Below are 22,244 nucleotides of genomic sequence, written 5' to 3'. Positions count from 1 at the left end.
TGGGACTGAGAGGCCCGCTGGGAGCGCAGGGTATGCTGGGAGTGAGAGGCCCGCTGGGAGCGCAGGGTATGCTGGGAGTGAGAGGCCCGCTGGGAGCGCAGGGTATGCTGGGAGTGAGAGGCCCGCTGGGAGCGCAGGGTATGCTGGGAGTGAGAGGCCCGCTGGGAGTGAGAGGCCCGCTGGGAGCGCAGGGCCCGCTGGGAGTGAGAGGCCCGCTGGGAGCGCAGGGTACGCTGGGAGTGAGAGGCCCGCTGGGAGCGCAGGGTACGCTGGGAGTGAGAGGCCCGCTGGGAGCGCGGGATCTGACAGGAGCCCGAGTTTCCTGACAGAAACACAGGGCGTTCCGGGATTCGCTCCCCTGAGCAGCTGAGGAAGGAGCTGAGGAGAGCGGCGGCCCTGGAAGCATCGCGAAGTTTTTAGAAACCCCCTACCAACTTCACTGAATAGGGTTTCGAAGCAGTCCAGGTAGGGAAGAGCCAGGGGGGCGGTCAGGGGCGCTCTGGTGGCACCGAGAAGGTGGGGCGCGGGCCGCACGCCGGCCCCGCCGGGGCGGAACTGCTCTGTCCATCTTCAGAGGACAACGTCTAGCTTTCGGGTCCGTTGAGCCTCGTGGATTCCAGTTTTTAAGAGTATTTTGTTTTATGGCAAGTTTATGGACTCGGCTTTTCAAATGCGTTTAAAGACAGACGCGGGACCTATGGCCACTGATTCTGTTGCTGCCACTGAGCGCGCGGTCAGAGAAGCCCTTGGGAGGCCGTGGCGAGGCCCACCCTGCTGTCCGTGGGAGGGGGCGTGGCGGGGCAAAGGTCAGAGGCCGCGGGGCCAAAGCGGCCCCGTCCAGAGCACAGCGGCGCAAACGGGCTGGGGGCGTGGCCACGCGGCGGAGGCCGCCCAGCAAGTGCAGGGCCCTGAGTTCAAACCCCAGCACCGCCGAAGGAACGTCTGCCGCAAGAAACTTCGACCCTGCGGTGGAGGGGAGCGGCCGGAGCCCCGGGGGCCCTGCCAGGCTTCCCAGAGGACACCACGGAGGCGACCGTCCCGTGGTCTGACAAGGCCGGCGCAGCTCAGCTCCCGGCCAGCGTGGCTGCTCCTCACGGGGCAGTTGCCGTCACAGTCCTGCACTCCAGGGGCCGGTCGCCCCCGTCACGTCACGAGCATCCAGAGCTTGAGACGCAGTGGGTCACGCACCATGGGCCGTCCGGGCTTCTGTGACACGTGGCCTAGTCTTCAAGGACACACCGTGAGGTTTAACTACGGTAACGGGCGCCCCGACGTCTCAGAGCCGCATAACCCAGTGGGAAAGAAGCTACGTAACGCTTTACGAATCAGTAACCCTTCTCTTTCACGTGCGATGAGTAATCACCCCTTAACTTTCAGGTGATTTACAGATGATCCGAAATAGCAGGAAACTTGATTTTTGTCCGAGGGAAGAGTTTGTCTTCCTGAAAGCCAAATGAAACTTAAGAATAGCCAGGGACTGTAGGAGGAATTTAGTAAATCAACATGTGTGGTAGAATCACAGAGGACTAGTCATTTAATAAGCTACTTGTTTTTTATTTTCTGTGCAGTAATCCAATTGTGTTACCAAACTGTAGGTTTAAAATTAGATTATCTTTGGGGCGATGAAAATGTCCTAAAAATTTATTGCATTAATAATTGCACAACTCCATGAATATGGTAAGGAAATTGAATTGTACACTTTAAGTGAATGAATTATATTCTTTATGAACTACACCTTAATAAAACTTGTACCAAAACAACCTAGAAATCATTAGAAAACCTTGAAGGTAAAATGGTAGTGACATTTAACCGCTGAAATTTGCTAACTGACTTGTTTGTGTTATTTTATTCTAACACAATGACAAATATAATGTGTTGGTATTGAAACCAGTGCTTTACTAACTTTTCATTTTGTTATTTTTAAAGGACTGTTTGCTAAGTCACACAGTCAACAGGAGAATATGAGTGATTCTAGGCAGCAGTCCCTGTTTTTCATCACACTTCCAGATTTACATAAACTCTGTGCTGTCCGGATAGTATTGAATAACAAGGTGTCAGATTCTGAGATTAGGACTACCCAAATGAAGATGTGCAGGTAAAAATTCATCTTCTAAGCTTTTTAAACTTCCTAAAACCTGTAAGAACTGTTTTAGAAGTACTTCCTTCAAAAGTAAAATATTTACTCAGTGTAAATAAAGGAATATAATTTAAAATAAAGGAATTCAATTTTGACTAGGTATGTTGGTTTACACTTAAAGAGGTGCTTAAAATACTTGAAACAAATTGTCTCACTGTTGAGTTTTTATGTTTGTGACTTCTGTGATTTTGAAATTTTTTAAATCTCTACAGACATTCATAAATTAAATCAGGCTCTCAAAAATGAAGAGATACTAGTTAATGAATAGTTACTATCTATTCTTTGCAGGGCCCTTAAAGATAATATAAACAAATTAGTGTAATTTCTAAATTTTCAAGTGCAAATAAAACACTGAAGAGAATTTCCCTACAAATTATCTTGAAATGTCCTAATATAATCATTGAAAACAGCCCAGTTGAACTCTGAATTCCATGGTAATTCATGGATTCATGTATTAATTCCTTAATTTATTTGAGGTACTCAAGGAAGGGGTCATAGAAATCACAACAGGATTATATCTTTAAATTAATTTTTAAAGAAGAATAAAAACTTATAGAATCACTAGGGTCAAGCCTGATGTGGCTGGTATGCCTATAATCCCAGCACTCTGGAGACTAAGGCAGGAGGATTGGGAGTTTTGGCCAGCCTGGGCTACATAGTAAGACACTCTCAAAAAAACATTGCAAGGGGCTGTAAATGAGGAAGACACCTTGGGTTATCCTCCATTTTCCTCCTATTCATAAGACTTTTCTCCCCATTACATACTTTCCCATCTAAGTGCATCCTTTACACTTCCTGCCTGGGTATAATATGATGATACCTATTGCAGACTTACCTGTGACCCCTTTGAAAAATACTAAAATCTACAGAAAAGTGGGATTTTCTGCTGTTTGCCCTTGAATTGAAGATAGCTTTGGTCATGAAGTAGGGCTGTCTTAAATCACCTTTCCAGTAACTGATGGCTTGGAACAGAGAGAGAGCTAGATGTGTCAGACAAAGGCAGACTTTGTATCTACTACACAGGTAGCAGGGCCTGCTTCCTGGGTTCCAACAAATGTGAAGCCACCAGAAACAGGTTGGCCCACCTTGCTTTTAGAGGCAACTGGTACCATGAGAATGAGTATTATAGTCATCTAAACTTGTTCTTTCATGATTAGTAATGCTGAGAATTTTCGATTTCCAACCATATCTCTGTGTTTCCTCATCTTTTCCTTGGCCTTTGAAACAAAATTATTGAAAATAATTTGAATTCTGATGATTTTTGTTGTAAGTTCATTTGCCTGTTGAAAATTAACTAAAACTACTATTCACTTCTTCCTGGTTTGAGCAGAATTTCGTCTTGAAGGAAAAGAATCTAGCTAATAGTTTTCATTAATAACTTCACTAATTGGTGAATCCTTAGACTCTTGGCACCAGTGCCCCTATCCACCACTGTAGGAGGAAGAGGAAGAGCAGGACAAGGAAAAGGGAGAACAGAAGGAGGAGGGAGCAGGGAGAGGAGATGGGAGAAGGTGAGGAGGAGGAAGGAAAGATTCGTAGAGCAGAAATTGACTTTTAAAAGAGGAATTGGGGTTCACAAATCAAAGAGGTCAAGAAACTCAGATGCGGGACAAGTTCTCAGATTGGTACCAGGATGTAAAATTTCATAATTCTCTTTCAAGGAACCATACGAGGTATGGGGAGAGATATAGAGCTCTATAACACAATCCTTGCTGAGAAGAAACTTAGATCTTTAACTAAGCAAAATTTCTAAATGCTCTAAAAGAGTAAAAGCACAGACAGTAGACATGTCTACTTTGAAATTAATGCCTTTGTTCTCCACAGGCAATTGCTGTTTTTGCATCAAGACATTCTTACAGCACCTGTGTCTGGAATATTAAACCAAATTTGGGTGATGATGACGGTTAGTATTACCAATTGGGAGCAATACTGATAAATAATAATTCAAGTATCATAGGTAAAACCGAAGATTGTTATAAGGATTAACCACTCTGTGTTGTAGTTTGAACAAGTAGCAGACTTCCTTTAATATGCCTGAGGTTTAAAAATCCATTTTTTCAGTTCTAATATAATATTCAGTTTTCTCTGTCATAAATACCAACATGTACTTATTAATGGATAAACTGTGTTATAGTATAATTTTTAAGATCCCACAGGCTTAATGCTTCTTACCACAGTTTATTCTTTAGAGTTACACTTAATATACAGGAAGAATTCTCTCATTTCATAAATCAGCTGTTTTTAAAGAACTCATATCAATGTTTTTTTTTTAATTTAGAAATTTTATTTTAAAATATCATGCTTAGTGAAATTAGAACTGGAAATTATTTCCCAATGCTGCATGTTAATTGGAATGGTAATGAAATACCTAAAATAATGTTATCCTGAGATTTTTGACAAAAAAATCTTTCTGAAATCTTATTTTTCTGAGATTTTAATTGCTCAGAATCCAGTAAAATTACCATTTGTTAACAAAGCTGATAAGGCATCCAGAATGCTCAGTTCTTTCATTTTTCTTCTAGGTCTTAAAAATATATTCATGTTTTTATCTTCTTATATCTAACATAGTTTTTAAGAAAGATAAGTTATTGGTGAACTTGTGTTCTTTTCTATCTGAGCACCTTTTTAGAATAAGGAGGATGTTCTTTTAGAGTCCTGGCAAATTTAAGTATCCTTATCTTACCAATAACAACAAGATACTAAGAAGAAAGTAGCTATCTTTTTTTTGTTGTTGTTGGTGGTGGTAGTAGTAGGGCTTGAACTCAGGGCTTACACCTTGAGCCACTCCATCAGCCCTCTTTGTGATGGGTTTTTCTGAGATAGGGTCTTGTGTACTATTTCCCTGGGCTGTCTTTGAACTGTGGTCCTCCTAATCTCTGTCTCTTGAGTAGCTAGGATTACAGGTCTGAGCCACCAGCCTTGTGATTTCTTAAAAAGATATTGCATTCTATAAAAGTATTTAAAGTAGAAAATGGGACTATTATACATACTATTTTGAAACTTGTCTTTTATGTCCCCTTTAACAGCCTATTGCTAGGGCTGGGAGTGTGGTTCAGGTGGTAGAACACCTACCTAATAAGTGTAAACTCAAACCCCAGTATCACCAAAAAGTAAAAATAAAAACAAAATAACAGTGTCTCCTGGATATCTTTCCATGTTAGTACATATAGCTTCATTGTTTTTAAGGTTGTGAAATGTTTCATTACAGGTATGCGTAGTAAACTGTTTTATTCCTTCTGTTGCACACCTCAGTTACCAGTTTTGTTTTAGTAGAAATAGCACTTCAAAAAGCAGCATTGAAATTATGTCATTTTCACTTGTCTGGTGGTGAGTTTTATAAGTGGGATTGTAGCACATTTTAAAGTGTAGATACTGCCAAGTTGCTCTTTGAAAAGTTTGAACTGCATTACAGTTTACAAATGGCATCTGAGAGAGTCTGTTATACCACTCACTCATGGACACTAGATGTAAGCAGCCTTTAAATATTTGTTCATCTGTTAGGTTAAAAATAATATTTTTCTTTCATTTGTGTTTACTTCATTAATAATTTGGAGCACTTAGGCCTTTTGAACTTGAACTTTCATTTATATCCATTTTCCTTATTCATAGCTAAGAATCTATTGTATATTAGGAAAGGTATTAAACATTACATATGAAATTTATTGGCCCTTTCTTTTATGTGGCATCTGGGGTTCTGTCATGATCAGAGAGGTTTTCCTCACTTTGAGAATGTACCCACAGTTGCTAGTTTAGGGAGAGTGATTATCACAACTTGAAGGCATAGAAGCTGCTAGGAAGATAACCTGATTCTGTGCCCTCTGCTGTACTATGCTTAAATATTTATTTATTTATTTATTACATTATTTAATTATAGATTTAAATGTTAAGTCCTTCTTACAAATGTGAATTTTTGTTATAGATACCATTTTTTAAAGCTGGGACTCTTAACACCTACATTGAAAAATATGGAGCTAAGGTAAGTTTTTTAAAGAATATGGGGGGATACGGGAGGGGGCGGGCGGAAGGGGGGAGAAGTGACCCAAACATTGTATGCACATATAAATAAAAGAAAATAAGGAATACTAATTCCAGGTGTTGTTATACTGGCTGTGTCACAAACAAAAATTGGAATATCTTTCTCATAAGTTATTGCTAGGCACATGAAAGAACCCAACAATTTTTCCACAAAGTTATTTTGTGTACATTTAGTACAGAAGGAGAGCAACAAGATTTTTTTGTTGGATACTTTATTGCAGGGATTTTATGTGGCATATTTTGATTTTCCATACATATCTTCAAATACGTGAATTTTGCATTTTTACAGATGAAAATGAAGGCCAGAGGATAGGACTATTGTCCACAATTATATAGCTAATATATGGGGGGAAATTATAAATTGTATTCTATAAGGCAGTGACCTTCTGGATCTTAGCAATGACAAAAAAATGAAGATGTGGGGTTGACCATATCTTTATCCCCATGAATCATATATATGTATGTATATACATATACATACAAATATATATTATACATACATATACATACATATATGTAAATACAATATACATATACATACAAATATATATTATACATACATATACATACATATATGTATATACAATATACATACATATATTATGTCAATATACACAATGTATATTGTGTCAATTATTCTGTAAATGTTAATTGGGCCACATTTGCTAATAGCCTTAAGTCTACTATATCCTCACTTATTTTCTTTACTTTTATCAATTATTGAGGGTATTGAAATCTCCACCTGTAATTGCAGATTTGTCTGTCTTTCTGTGAAGTTATTAGTAGTATGAGAAAACTGCAGTGATCTCAACAAAGTGAGCTGTACTACCTTGAGTTGTATGGGAGGGAGGACTTTCTAGAGCGATAATTTGTCATACATACTCCGGGCACAGTTTTTACTAAAATGGGAGTAGCACAATAAAAGGTGTTATAGAATCTGTCCCTGACTTTATCTGAAAAGATAAATGACACCATCTTTAGGTCACCAGTTGATGTGGTGATGGATGATAGAACTGCTGCAAGGCTGAGTCAAGGCTGGGTCTGTGCTGATAAATACTGTTGTATCTAGATTAATTCCTCAGGCCAAGAAAAAAGTCAACACAGAAATTCAGGAGAAAGCCATCTGGCTTTCCAAGATAGACCCAAGTGGCTTATTGGATTTGTTCAGCAAGGTCTGGGCCCTGGAGCTGTGATTGATGTCAACATGATTGTTGCCCTTATCCTGGATTCCTCCTCCCTGACTGATTCCTGGAAACCCTCTCTAATTAATACACTAGGGAAGCCACTGGGCTCATCTTGTTGATTTCTCATCTCTTAAGGATCACTCTTTGATGCACAATGTCCAATATCTTATGAATATTGTTTCATATAACTTGCCTAGTTTTTTAGATGCTTCAAGTGGGAAGACAAATCTTATTCCTATTACATAATAGTCAGAAGTGAAAACTCTTATTTAAAAAATTAAATCTGTACAAATAGTGATACTTTGTTGGTTATATGTATGCTCTCGTAAGGGCTTAACCATTTCTGATGTTAAAATAAAGTAAATAATAATGAAAAATACCACAAGCTTGTTCTGACCTGGGAGCTCCTCTGTGAAGAACAGGGTGCAAAGTTGAAGGTTCAGGCTTCCTGGGCCAGGGTAAGTGTGAGAATTTGGCTATATAGCATGGCAATAGTGGTTGTTTCAAAGTGAATATCTTTAAATATTTCTTTAATTGTAGAATCAGATAGCATTAGTGATATCAATGACTATAATTTTTATACAGAATAGCCCAGGTTTTGGGGTGGTAATCTAAACATGCAGAAATTTTCTGAGTTTATAGAGACATAGCAATTGCTTTTTATTTGCCCATATTTTTCCCTTTAATATTTTTAGATGGAAGCTCCACAAAGGGTAATTCCTGCAATTCTTCAAAACTGCCTTTCATATTCACTCATGGCTAGACTTGCTCCAGCCTGGAACAAAACAGGCCATCTCTTGGTACAAGGTGACTTTATGTCTGTCAATTATTGGAACTTTCTGAACTAGATTATTTCTATTATGTACATCTTTTTAATTTCAAGGTATTTTTAGGGAATAGTTTTTAGAACAGCTTCAACTAAGCATTAAGCCCACAACAATATAAGGGTCACAAATCACCTCCATACTTTGGGATAATGTACAGAGGCCTGCTGATATTGCTTAAAATTTTTATTATATAATACTTGATACTTTGAACAGAAATGTTATGAAGTATTATGATAAAATGAAAATAAATTGTTGGTATCACTGGAACCAAAAGGCTATTTTGAATTGTTGCTCAAGTCTGATGGTTTTTGAAGTATTTTATAGCATAAGATAAATATTTGAGGGAAGAATCAAGCATTTCTGTCCTTTTAGTTGAAGGGATACTTTTTAAGTGATTATATTTTTCTCAAAGCTGTCATGAGATATTCCTTTGAACAATTTCATTTTAAAGTATTTTCCTTAGCTTTAATGATTTCATATCAAAATGTTGTATTTATCAATCATGATTGTTTCTGAGTATAATAATATGATATATCCTGTAAATTTTTTAAGGAAGAGATTTTCTTTCTCAGATGGGAAAGCAAAGTGCTGTTGGTAAGTAAAAATGTATAAGTCCATAGATAAAGCATTATATAATTTACATTTGCTAAACAATGTTATACATCATTGGGTTGTTATAATATTGATGATTACCATATACTAAATCTAATCCTATATTATTGTAATTAGAATTTTACCTGGGAAATTACTTCTCATTCAAAATTTTTACCTATTTGAGAAAAATTCACATATCTTAATTAGGAAAAAAAGCTTTTTTAAAATTTTCTCCACTTGAAGAAAATTATGATGGTGAAGAAGTTTAACTCTGCAAGTATTTGTAATATATAGTTCCCAGAATCCTATCATAAAAAGTTTTATTAGTACTAGTGTAAGTCAAAGCTTTACTTTTATTAGAATATTCTTTTTCCTCCTTAAAAAAAGATTATCTAAAGAGTCACAAATAATCTAAAATGTACAGTTTACTCTAAAGTTCATTCTAATGTACATTGTTGCATTACAAGTAGATGGATTCCTGAGCAGTAGTCCTGAAGTACCAGATAGGTGGGGATTCTGAGCGCTCGGTGGGCTTTATTAATCAGTCATGGTAAATTTCCCCTCAATTTAGGAATAGCCCTAAAATACTGGTCTGTAACCCACAGCTGCTAGAGCTGAGTAGACTGTCCAGCTGAAGCCTTTTTGCTTCTCTGACACTAGTTTAATATTTTAGTCAGTCTGCTGTGGCTCTGGATGAATGCATCTGTTACCTAAATTTAGTTTCATACCCAAACACTAGCATGAGACTACAGTTAGAGATTCAATATAACAATTTAGAAGAGCAGAATTCCTCACTCCTATTTTGGAATATTTTCTTACTTTTGTTGAAATGTAATACATGAAGGCAAAAAACTCAGAAATTATTATAAGTGTATACATTTTGAATATTCACAAACTAAACATATCCTTTTAACCAGTTCTTAGATAAAGAAACATCACCAGTGCCTCATCAGCCCCCAATGCTTTCTTTAGATAATATCCCTTCTCAAGGTCCCCACAATCCTGATTTGTCAGAAGTACCTTTATTTATGAAAACATAAAGGCCTCAAGTCTCTGGGAGATCTGTAATATATCTACCAGTACATTTGAGGAAACTTGTTAGTAAAAGACTACTCAAGTGAGAAGCCTGTTGTGAGACCTCTCCATTTGTTTTAGAAGATGAGAGACTCCAATTTCAATAAATAATAGATAATCAGACTTATAATAAATTATTAGTTGAGTTTTCCTCTAAACTGTAGAATGTATTATTTTTCTTATGGTAACTGCATCCTATGAGCTACTCCCTACATACAGACACACACACACACACACACACACACAGAGAGAGACATATGTATATTGTTTTATACCTTTGACTTCTTTTAGATGTCTTATCTACAAACTACCAAATATTATATGGTAATTATTTGAATTTTAGTATGTGTGTAAAAATCTGTTTTTAGTTTCTAACTTATTTAAGTTAATTTGTGTTACTAAATTACTTAATGTGATAGTATGGAATAATAATTCCAGAAAATTTACAGTTAATTTTTTTCAGTATTAGATATCAACGTAACAGAAAATCAAATTTGTCTAAGTATAGAAGTTTGCACTATCAGATTGCCACCTGCTGAGGTACCATATATTTGATTTATTTAAGTTATAATATTTGCTATATGCTTAGTATACCTATTATTACTAACATACTATCAGATTTTAATTTTTAACACGAAGGATGATAAGGTTTTATTATCAAAATGTATGTTACTAAATACTTGGTATATTGTTCTAAATCTTTTTCCCCAAAGAAAATATTCTGCTCATTTAACACAGGTCTTATCATACACTCTCTTTTCTTCCTTAGCAAGATCACCCATTCCAGTGGTTTCAGCCTACACATTAATATCCCCAAAGCATTCTTTTGTAGTTGTGACTTCTGTATCTTCTCTTGGACACTTTCACGTGAACATACCGATGGCACTTAGACTCAGTTATGTCTAAAACTGAATGTATTTGTTTTTCATTCTCCCCAACTCCAAATCTTTTCTTCCTTCATATTTCCTATTTTGGCTTCTGACATCAAAATCCAGTAACTTACCTACTAGAGATTTCATAGTCTACTTTGGCTCTTTCTCTTCTTCCCTTCCTCTATCCAATTTGTCTTTAATAGCCTACCTTGATCTCTGTAATTGGCTCCTCTGTCTCCATTTCCACTGCTCTGATTTAGACCCCCTTCTTTTGTCTCAACCAGAACTAGTCTCCATATAGACTTTACTTCTAGTCTTTCCCCTTCTGGTTTATTCTCTAGTTCTTCCTCACAATGTCAACAGAGTTCTCTTCCTAAATCAAAGGTCCCCAAATTAAATATCTCTAGGATCTGAACATCGCCCAGAAAATTGACTCCATATTCTTTAAGTTGACATTATAAGGAGGAATAAATATTTATTGAGTACCTTCTTATCAATGTGGTTTTAGTCACATATGATACTTTAAAATATTTATTAAGTGAGTAAATACAAGGGGTTAGTGTTCTCTTGAGATATGTGGTCAATAGTTGGGTAACTTGCTAGTCTTTGGAGTAATCTATGTTGAAAAAGACCTGTGAAGATGATGATGGTCTTATCATATTGCTCCTTGCTCAAAAATATTTTAGATGGCATTCAAAATGTAACAACCTAACCCTGTCTCAACATCTACTTCTTGCCTCTTCTTTCATCTCCAAATATTAAAAGAACAATTTCAGCTCATGCTAAATGTAATATACTCTACCCTTGGCATTCTGTTAGAATTTTTTGCATCTATTTTCTATATATAACACTTTCTATCTTCTACTTTTGCTAACTTCCATAGCAATTGGCTTGAGTCTGAATAGTGCTGAAAATAGCTAGTAGTATATGCACTCAAGCTGTGTAAGTAGGTGTTTTTGAAAACACATAAACTGTGAACATCTGAACCAGATACCTACCTTTGTAAATTGTTTTAGGTTCTGTTTTTCCTCCATCTAGTCATCTGCCTGCAGCCAGACTTATTTTTTGACATTCATAGCTACCCTGCTCTAACCATCTTTTTATCACAAAGCTTAGACAGCTGATCTCATAAGCACAATACATCACAGCACAAGATTTATCTCTTGTGCTGCACAGGACACTCTGTGTCCTTATTCATTCTGAGTGCCCTTGCTCTTTTTTTTCTTAACTTATGTAATACCGAGGATGGAACCCAGGGTCTTACACCTGCCAAGCACTCTACAACTGAGATACTCCCCCAACAGAGCTTATCTTCCTCTCCTTAAATTGATGTTTTTCTTCTCTGCTCCCTCATTTCCATTAGTCTTAAGGAATGCTATAGGAATTCAAAGAAGGACCAACCACTGGACATAGAGAAGATGGCCCTAGACTCAGGCCCCTAATGCTCTGAGTCAAGTAAATCAGAATGTGAACTATGTTTTAGGCAAGTACATCATTAAGATGTTAACAACTTGTCCAGGCAATGAAAGTTGAGTAGTTCCTTAAAAAGCACTAAGCAGGGCTGAAAGTGTGACTCAAACAGTATAGCACCTGCTTTGCAAGTGTGAAGCTCTGAGTTCAAACCCTAGTACCACCCCCTCCAAAAGTATAAAAGGCACTAGGTAGTGAGGTTAGAACATTTGTTTGCTGTGATAATAAAAAGGGAATGAGGAATTGTGACCCATTCTCTCTAACCTTAATATTCTTTCAACCATTAATATTTCATTTTTTCACCTCACTTGAGGCCTTTCTGTATCTAACTTGAGATAATGTGTCTCAAGAGATTGCCCAGGGTGACTGAACTGTACGTGGCAGACTCTTGTTGGCTACATACATGCTAGAAATCTCCTATATGTAGGGAATCTGAGGAACAGGGAAAAAGTATTCCAGAAGGGTGGAAAGGGGTTATAAAAGGAGGATGGAGCATTGGCTCTGTCTTCTGTCCTCCACAGACAAGGTATAACTCCCTATTCTCCACTTTAAAAATGTTTAAAAATTGAGTTAATAAACTATTCTTTAAAAATGTAAATACTTTCCTATAGATAGGATTCAACTTCCTATAAATTAAAGTAATAAAAAACTGAAAACTGGTTAAAATAGGTACAAAATAGAAGTTTGGATTTGGAGGATAAAGAGGAAAACTGTACAGAAGAGAAACATGTTGTGTTGAAACACTGATTAGATCACATAAAGTGACGTATGCATGATTCATTAGAACTCAAAAATCTTTAAAATATTTTATAACCCACTGTGTGTGTGTAGATAGGGGTGGAACCCAGGGTCTTGCACATGATAGGAAAGTACTCTACCACTGAACTATATCCCCAACCCTCAAGATAGGTTTAATGTTTTTTATTTCCTTTGCTAAATCCTTTGAGTACTTATGCATTGAAATCTTATTTCAATTAAAAGCTAAAGGAGTTTGAAATTTCTCAGAATATTATAGAGGATTTTCATACCAACCAGAATGCTGTCATTGAGAGACATTCCATTTTGAGCAACTGGTGCTATGTTTTACCAAGGTGAGATGCCAGTTTGTAATGTCTAGGGTAGGTTCAAAATATAGTAATTTCCTCTTATTTTGCTTCCTTAGCATTGATACATGCAAAATTATAAGCTACTTTGATAAATTTTAAAAAGCTGAATTATAACTTTTAAAGGTACTGTAACAAAATTGTCATACACACAAAGCCATAAATTTCTCTTATTAGGTTACTAAAATAATTTTATTGTACATTTACATTTTTATTAAATCTAGTTTTAAAGAACAACATCTAGATTTCTCATTATGATAACTATCAAAATTTTGTAAATTTATACCTAATAATGATTCATTACAACTTGATGAGCTGAGTTGTAAGTTTGTATTATCATCAGGAAAAAACTATTAGGTAGTAATACAAACAAGACTTAAATTGGTTAGTAGCATGTACATAACAATTTAAATATTAAAGCAAGGAAGAGGTAGATGGGGAACAGATGTAATTCTGATTCCTTCAACTTGTAACAGACATTTCCCTAAAGTCTAACAATTCCGAGGCATACTTTCATGTGCAATATTTTGTTAGTCATTATTTTGTGTTTATAGCTGGCACACTATTTGTACTCAGCTTTTCCTAACAATTTCAGCTGGTAATATTTTATACAAATAAAGACCACATATGGCAAACCACAGCTAATGTCATTCTCAATGAAGAAAAGTTAAGATTAAGAATATGACAAGAAGGCCAGCTCTGACCACTTCTGTTCAACATAATATGGAGTCCTAGCCAATGCAATTGGGGAAAAGAAAGAAAGAAAAGGCATCCAAACTGGAAAGGAAGTAGAAAAATTATCCCTGTGTGCCAACAATTTTATGTTATATATAGAAAAACCTGGAGCATACACAAAAACCTTATGACTAATAAATGAATTCAAGGGCTGGTGGAGTGGCTCAAGTGGTAAGAGTGTCTGTCCAGCAAGCCTGAGGCCCTGAGTTCAAACCCCAGTTCTGCACAAAATAAATAAATGAGTTCAATAAAGTTGTTGGATGCAAAATCAATGTACAAAATTCAGCATTTACATACACTGACAATGAACTATCTGAAAAAGAAATCAAGAAAACAATCTTATTCATAACAGATACAAAAAAAGAGTAAATTTAACCAAGGATGTGAAAGACCTGAATACTGAGAACTATAAAACATCAGTGAAAGAAACTGAAGAATGCACAGATATTTAGAGAAATAATCCATTTGTGAAATGGAACAATTAGTAATGTTAAAATGTCCATAATACCCAAAGCAGTCTATCTCTTCAGTTCAATCCCTATCAAAATATTGATTACATTCTTCACAAGAAATGGGAAAAAAAGAAACCTTAAAATTTGTAGAAAACAACAAAAGACCATGAGGAGCCAAAGCCACCTTGAGCAAAGAGAATAAAGTGGGAAATATCACAGTCCCTTACTTCAAACTATAGTACAAAGCTATAGTAATTAGAATAGCATAGAACTGGCATTAAAACAAACATGTAGACAAATGGAAAAGAACAGAGAGACCAGGAAAAAAAATAATGTATGCTTTTATGATCAATTGATTTTCAACAAAATTGCCAAGTGAAATGGACAAATAGGACTACACAAAATTAAAGAGCTCCTGCACAACAAAGGAAATAGTCAAGAGAGACATGAAATAACCTATGAAAATATTTGTCGACCATATCTTGTAAGGGTTTTGTCCTATCTCATTCTGTGCTGCTATACTAAGAATGCCCCAAACTGGGTATTTTTATAAATAATAAGAATTTAATTCATAGTTCTGGAGGCTGGGAAGTCCAAGATCAAAGTGTATCCACATTCATTTTCTGGTGAGGGCTTTCTTGCTGCATTACCACATGGCGGAAGGGCAAAGAGTAAATGAAACAAGCCTGACAGAAAGACAAATACTGCATAATCTCATATGTGGAATCTAAAAAGTCCAACTGGGATGGGGATTAAGATGGTGGATTGTTGACATTCCTATACCCTAGCAGTTACCAACTACCCCAAAAAAGGAAATCAAAGGACCTCAAAAGGCACCCATAGGATTCCATAACTAGCAAGAAGCAAAACCCTCTCCAAATGTGCAAAAAGAGAAACAACTGACCACAAGAAGAATGGGAAAAACAACCTGCAGCTCAACACTCCTGATCCACGCCCCTGAAGTCACTGCCCAGCTCCAGGCTCCATTACTCAGGGGTAAGCCCTGCTGCCCGGCACACAAAAGAACTCAGAGCTCCACACTCTCCCCTAATACACACCCCACTACCTACACCCTAAAACACCAGGGAAGCCAACACCCCTGTGTAAGCAGGTCCCATGGCTCCCATTGCTCCACAAGGTGACAGAAGGCACAAGCCAGCAGGCTTGGTTCCCCGAGCAACAGCACCACAGAACTGAGCTTAGCCCTGGAACTCTGGCTGCATGCAGGCTTTGTTCTCCTAATCTGGTAGCAGTGCCACAGGACTGGGCTTCCACAAGCCCATGTGGGAGATCAGGCCCCAAAACTCCTGCTGCCTGCTGGCTCAGTTCTCCTGAGTGGGCAGCAGTCCCATAGAACTGCACCCCCTGAGGCCCATGTGGGAAATCAGGCCTTGGAACACCCACTACCTGTAGGCTCTGTTCTCCTATGATGGCAGCAGCACTATAGGCCTAAGCTTCCAGCAGCCCAGGCAGAAAAAAAAAACAGGCCCCCAAACTTCCACTGCCTGCTGGCTAGGTTCTCCCAAGCATTCAGCAGTCCCACAGAATGGCGCTCCGGTGAGGCCTGTTCAGAAAATAAGGCCCTGGAATGCCTGCTGCCTGCAGGTTCTGTCCTCCTAAGTCAGCAGCAGCTGCCATAGCTCCTGGAAGCCCATGCCCCAACGCAAGTAGACCCCAGGGTCACCACTGCCTGGTGGGCACCAGACAAGCCCAATGGCCTTGCCACCCCATGGGTACCCTCAACTTGCTACACAGTGCCAGGAGCCTGCCATTACACACCCAAGTGAAGCCTAGGCTTCAAGCCTTGCTAATCTGCTGGCACCAGGAGACTTCCCTCCCTACAGAGCGTGGAGGCCCGGGACTTCCCCTCTGTCCCTGACAGCAAGAGAGCCTTTTATTTCCCCATTAAAGAGCAAGAACACCAGATTCCCCACTGAGGGGAGGAAAGCTAAAACCTGCTACTCTGCAGGCAGCACTAGAAGCCCTGTTCCTCCAAGGCCACAGAAGCCCAGCACTTCACACTGCACCTCCCTGCAGAAGAGTCACATCTCTCCTATCCAAGCACTGGAATCCCACCTCCTCCACCAAGTGGCAATCCACAACCTTGCTGATGCTGGGAGGCCTGCCCCCCACAGTGCAGAGACCCAGTGACCCCCACTGTGACTGCAGGAGAGCTACTGTGCCTCCATGAAAGAATGGGAACTCCAGCCCCCTCACTGAGGGGAAAAAAGAAGCAAGTGGCACCACAATAAGAACCCTGGAAGGGATAATTTTCCAGCATACCCCTCTCTGAGGAACACTGCTAGAGCTCCAGGATGAAAAAAACTCAAAACAACAACTATAGGGGCTTGAGAGATTAAAACCATAACCAAAACCAACTCCACATGTGTAAATCTCAACACAGAATGAAACAGCAAGACAACCGCTCTCCATCAAAGCTAATTCCACCACTAAGGATCTGAACACCTGTATAGAGGAAGAGCTATCAAATAATTAGTTACAAAAAACAATAGTAAAACTAATTACCTCAAAGAAAAAATACAAAAGTTAGTATTTGATCTCAAACAGAATGCAAAAAAAAAAAAAATGACCCCAAAGAAAATACAAACAGATGAATGAAATTAAGCAGACTGTCCAGGATATGAAAGAGGAAATCAATAAAGATTGGAAACTCTGAAAAATAATCAATCTAAAATAAACAACTCAATATCCCAACCAAAAGTTTGGCAAACAAAGTGGAGCAAGCTGAAAATAAAATATCAGGAAATGAAGAGAGTAGAGGAATTAGATCAAATAGTAAAAGATTGTTTAAAAAAATGCTAAGACAATATGAATGGAACAAGCAAGGTATTTGGGACACCATGAAAAGACCAAACCTATGAATCATGGGTATAGAAGAGGAAGAGGAGATACAAACTAAAGTCAATGACAACCTATTCAATAGAATAATTGCAGAAAACTTCCCTAACCTCAAGAAAGAGTCACCCAGGTGAAGGCAGCTTACAGAACACCAAACCATCAGGACCAAAAGAGGAACACCCCCAGAAACATCATAATCAAAGCAAAGAGAAGAATTCAGAAAGCTGCAAAAGAGAAAAGACAGGTCACATATAAAGGCAAACCCATTAGAATAACAGCAGAATTCTCAACTCAAACTCTAAACAAAAAAAGGTCATGGAAAGACATAATCCAGGCCTTGAAAAAAAGCAATTGTCAACCCAGACTAGTCTACCCAGCAAAATTATCCTTTCTAATTGAAGAAGAAATTAAAACCTTCCACAACAAAGAAAAACTAAAGGAATTTGCAACCACCAAGCCAGTACTACAGAAGATATTTAAAGGACTTTTACTACCAAACTTATTCTATAAAGCCAGCGTTACAGTCATTCCGAAACCTAATAAAGACATAACCAGAAAATAGAATTATAGACCGTTATCTTTAATGAATATAGATGCAAAGGTTCTCAACAAAATACTGGCAAACAGAATTCAACAACACAACAAAAAGATCATACACCATGAGTAAGTTGGTTTCATTCCAGGGATACAAGGATGGCTCAACATACTTAAATCCATAAACGTAATACAGTACATAAACAAATGCAAGGACAAAAACCACATGATCCTCTCAATAGATGCAGAAAAAGCCTTTGACAAAATGCAACACCCTTTCGTGATAAAAGCTCTGAAGAAACTAGGAATTGAAGGAATTTTCCTCAGCATAAAAGGCTTTATATGACAAACCTAGAGCCAACATCATACTAAATGGAGAACAACTGAAACCGTTCCCCTTAAAGTCAGAAACAAGACAAGGCTGTCTGCTTTCTCCACTCCTATTTGATACAGTTTTGTAATTCCTAGTCAAAGCAGTAAGACAAGAGCAATAAATAAAAGGGATTTAAATAGGGAAGGAAGAAGTCAAACTATCCCTATTTGCAGAAGACATGATCCTATACCTAAGACACCCCAAAAACTCTACCAAAATACTACTAGAAATCATAAACTCTTTCAGCAAAGTGGCAGGATACAAAATTAACATACAGAAATCAGTAGCTTTTCTATATACCAACAGCGCACAGACTGAGAAAGAAATCAGGGAAACAATCCTATTTACAATAGCCTCAAAAACAATAAAGTACTTTGGAATAAATCTAAAAAAAAAAATCAAAGACCTTTTCAATGAAAAGTATAAACCACTGAAGAGAGAAATCGAAGACATCAGAAGATGGAAAGAACTTCTATGCTCATGGATTGGTAGAATCAACATTATGAAAATGGCAATATTACCAAAAGCAATGTACATGTTCAACACAATCCCTATCAAAATTCCAATGACATTCTGCACAGAAATAGAAAAAGTAATCATGAAGTACATATGGAAACACAAAAGACCTCAAATAGCCAAAGGAATTCTGAGTGAAAAGCCCAATGCTGGAGGCATCACAATACCCGACCTCAAACTATACTACAGAACTATAACAATAAAAACAGCATAGTGTTGGTACAAAATCAGACAGAAAGACCAATGGATCAGAATACAGGATCCAGACATAAACCCACGCATCTATAGCCAGCTGATCTTCAACAAAGGAGCCTAAAAACCACATTGGAGAAAAGACGGCCTCTTCAACAAATGCTGCTGGGAAAACTGGATATCCACATGCAAAAGTCTGAAACTAGATCCCTGTCTTTCACCCTGTACCAAAATCAATTAAAAGTGGATCAAAGACCTTAATATAAGGCCTGAAACTTTGAAACAACTGCAAGAAGCAGTAGGAAATATACTAGAAAAGATAGGTATAGGGAACGACTTCTTAAACAGAACTCAAAAGGTTCAGCATCTAAGAGAAACAATGAATAAATGGGACTGCATTAAACTAAAGAGCTTCTGCACAGCAAAAGAAACAGTCACCAGACTCAAGAGACAGCCCATATTATAGGAGAAAATCTTTGCCAGCTCCTCATCCAACAATGGTCTAACATCCAGAATCTACAGGGAACTCAAAAAACTTAGCCCCCAAAGAATCAACAACCCAATGAAGAAATGGGCACATGAATTCAACACAATTCTCAAAGGAAAAGGTACAAAGTAGCTACTAAATACTTGAAGAAGTGTTCACATTCCCAGGTTATAAAAGAGATGCAAATCAAAACAGCATTTAGATTTCATCTCACCCCAGTTAGAATGGCCAGAATCAAGGGTAATAACAACAACAAATGCTGGTGAGGCTGTGCCAAAACAGGAACTCTTATACACTGCTAGTGGGAATACAAATTAGTACAACAGTTATGGAAAACAGTATGGATATTCCTCAAAAAACTAGAGATAGAACTGCCATATGATCCAGTGATACTGCTCCTGGACATCTACCCAAAAGAACATAAGACAGGATATAGCAGAGACACCTGTACACTGATATTCATTGCAGCACTATTCACAGTAGTCAAACTCTGGAAACAACCCAGATGCCCTACAACTGATGAATATATCACAAAATTGTGGTACCTTTACACAATGGAGTATTACTCATCCATGGGGAATAATGACATGGGGTTTGGAGGTAAATGGATGAAATTGGAGGAAATCATTAAGTGAAGTTAGCCAGGATCAATAACACAAAGGACATATGTTTTTTCTCATATGTGGAGAATAGATCCAAAGATAAACATATACACAAAACAAGCATGATCATATACAAACTCAATTGTAGAACGTTTGTAACAGTGGAACTACTCTATGGAACTCGGGGAAAGATAGAAAGGAAAAGAAAATGATAGAGCATCAGTAATAATGCATACAACAATACATGACGGTAGAGGATATAGAATATGTATTGAAAAATGTTGAAGTACTGGGGGTGGATGGTAAAGGGGTAAGGGAGAGTATTTGAAGGGCTTGAACAGACCAAAGTAAAGCACACCCACAGAGGGCATACATTGAGACACCCCTCTGAGCGCCAACTCAAATATTAATTATGAAAACCAGGACTGTAAAATAGGCACAGTGTGTGCCTGGGGGGGTACTAGTGGGAGGGGGAGGGTGAACTAAGGAGATTAAGGTGACAGCATATGGTAGATTGACCTCATATACCTATACAAAACAACTAGAAAACCTCTTGCCATTGCTTTAAGTGGGGTGGGGAGAGGTTGAGGGGGAGAGATGATGGGGGCAATGTAACTGTGTACAATATAAGTCTAATCGGAATTGTCACTGTGAAACCCTCTCTGTATCATGAATATATCCTAATAAAAATTTATTCAAAAAAATAAAAAGTCCAACTGATTAAAAACAGAATAGAATGGTAGTTACCAGGCGTTGGGGGAAGTGAGGGGTAGGTTAAGGAGATGTGATCAAAGGATAGAGAGTTTCAGTTAGGGGGAATAAGTTATGGAGGCTTGTTATACAGCATGGTGACTGTAGGTATTTACAATATATTGTGTTCTTGAAAATCACTAAAGATAGATGTTAAGTACTCAACACAAAACATGTACTTATGTGAGGGAATGCATATGTTAAGTAGCTTGATCTAGCTGTTCCAAAATGTATACCTATTTTAAAACAGCTTGTCACACATGATAAGTATTGTGTAATATTTACTTATCAATTAAGAAAAAATTTAATGCAATGTGTGTTTGGAACTAGGAGCAAATGTTTATACATGACTAGTGAGATTTTTGCTAAATCTTTTTAAACACTATAAATCACATAGTTAATTTTTCAAACCATAGTTAAGCATTGGCTCCTAATATTTCCCTCACTCTCCTTTTTCACAGTATGAAAATGGGGCAAATAACAAATATTGTTCATGCCACGCCTCCTGACTGTCCATTTCATTCATTCGAAGATTTCCAGACACATTGGGATGACCTGGTAGGAACAGAAATATATGTCACATTACAAGTTATTTGACTTTGTTTCTTGTACGTTAACCTAAAATTAGCTTTCCCCAAGACAATTTAAATTCTGTGCTTAATTTTTAGTATGGCTATAAACTTCCAGAAGATTATGGAAATATGAAAATATATTGCAACATCTACTTCAAAATGATCAGAGAAAGGCCCTTCACGTATCCTTTTTTTTTTTTATTCATATGTGCATACAATGTTTGGGTCATTTCTTCCCCCTCCCCTCACCCCCTCCCTTACCACCCACTCCGCCCCTTCCCTCTCCCCCAACCCCCTTGATACCCGGCAGAAAATATTTTGCCCTTATTTCTAATTTTGTTGAAGAGAGAGTATAAGCAATAATAGGAAGGAACAAGGGGTTTTGCTGGTTGAGATAAGGATAGCTATACAGGGAGGTGACTCACATTGATTTCCTGTGCATGTGTGTTACCTTCTAGGTTAATTCTTCTTGATCTAACCTTTTCTCTAGTTCCTGGTCCCCTTCTCCTATTGGCCTCAGTTGCTTTTAAGTATGCAGCATGGAGCAGAAGCCCTCTGCTCTCCTCACCATCCAGCACTACTCCTGCCCTACATGCACTTCTTACCTGTAGCTGTGGTTTTGTTATGCTTAGAATTTTACCCTATTTTATTTGAGGATGAGATTAATAAATATTTTTTTCTTAAACACTTTTTGGCAATTTAGACTACAAAAGAAAAATTGGAATAAACAAAATATTTACATTTGTTTTCTAATAGAAAATTAATCATGATTCTCCTTAGCTAAGAGCTCCCTCTGGTGGTATGTTTTATATTATTAAAAGTGTTGGATTAAAGAAACGAATAGTTTATTTGGGGAAGATTACTTAATTTTACAGT

General features: G+C 37.8%; 1 protein-coding gene across 1 annotated transcript; it reads left to right on the top strand.

The window, feature by feature from the left end:
* Positions 1 to 474: 474 nt before the first annotated feature.
* Positions 475 to 21,550, top strand: C4H18orf63 (chromosome 4 C18orf63 homolog). Its single transcript, XM_074069641.1, has 9 exons — positions 475 to 1,328; positions 1,927 to 2,095; positions 3,962 to 4,040; positions 6,057 to 6,113; positions 8,052 to 8,163; positions 8,736 to 8,777; positions 10,315 to 10,391; positions 21,258 to 21,354; positions 21,465 to 21,550. The coding sequence occupies exons 1-8, from the start codon at positions 653 to 655 to the stop codon at positions 21,303 to 21,305; spliced, it is 1,260 nt and encodes a 419-aa protein (XP_073925742.1). The 5' UTR covers positions 475 to 652; the 3' UTR covers positions 21,306 to 21,354; positions 21,465 to 21,550.
* The last annotated feature ends 694 nt before the right edge of the window (positions 21,551 to 22,244 follow it).

The sequence above is a fragment of the Castor canadensis genome, chromosome 4 (genome assembly GCF_047511655.1).
Source record: "Castor canadensis chromosome 4, mCasCan1.hap1v2, whole genome shotgun sequence".
Taxonomy (NCBI): Eukaryota; Metazoa; Chordata; class Mammalia; order Rodentia; family Castoridae; genus Castor; species Castor canadensis.
The sequence above is the reverse complement of the archived record's forward strand: the minus strand, read 5'-3'. Positions and strand labels throughout refer to the sequence as shown.

Bases quoted from the DNA above. Each gene is read 5' to 3' on its own strand.
- C4H18orf63 (XM_074069641.1), top strand. From the start codon at position 653: ATGGACTCGGCTTTTCAAATGCGTTTAAAGACAGACGCGGGACCTATG. The intron at 1,329-1,926 runs GTAACCCTTCTC...TTATTTTTAAAG, and splicing joins ACGTAACGCTTTACGAATCA to GACTGTTTGCTAAGTCACAC. The intron at 4,041-6,056 runs GTTAGTATTACC...TTTTTGTTATAG, and splicing joins AAATTTGGGTGATGATGACG to ATACCATTTTTTAAAGCTGG.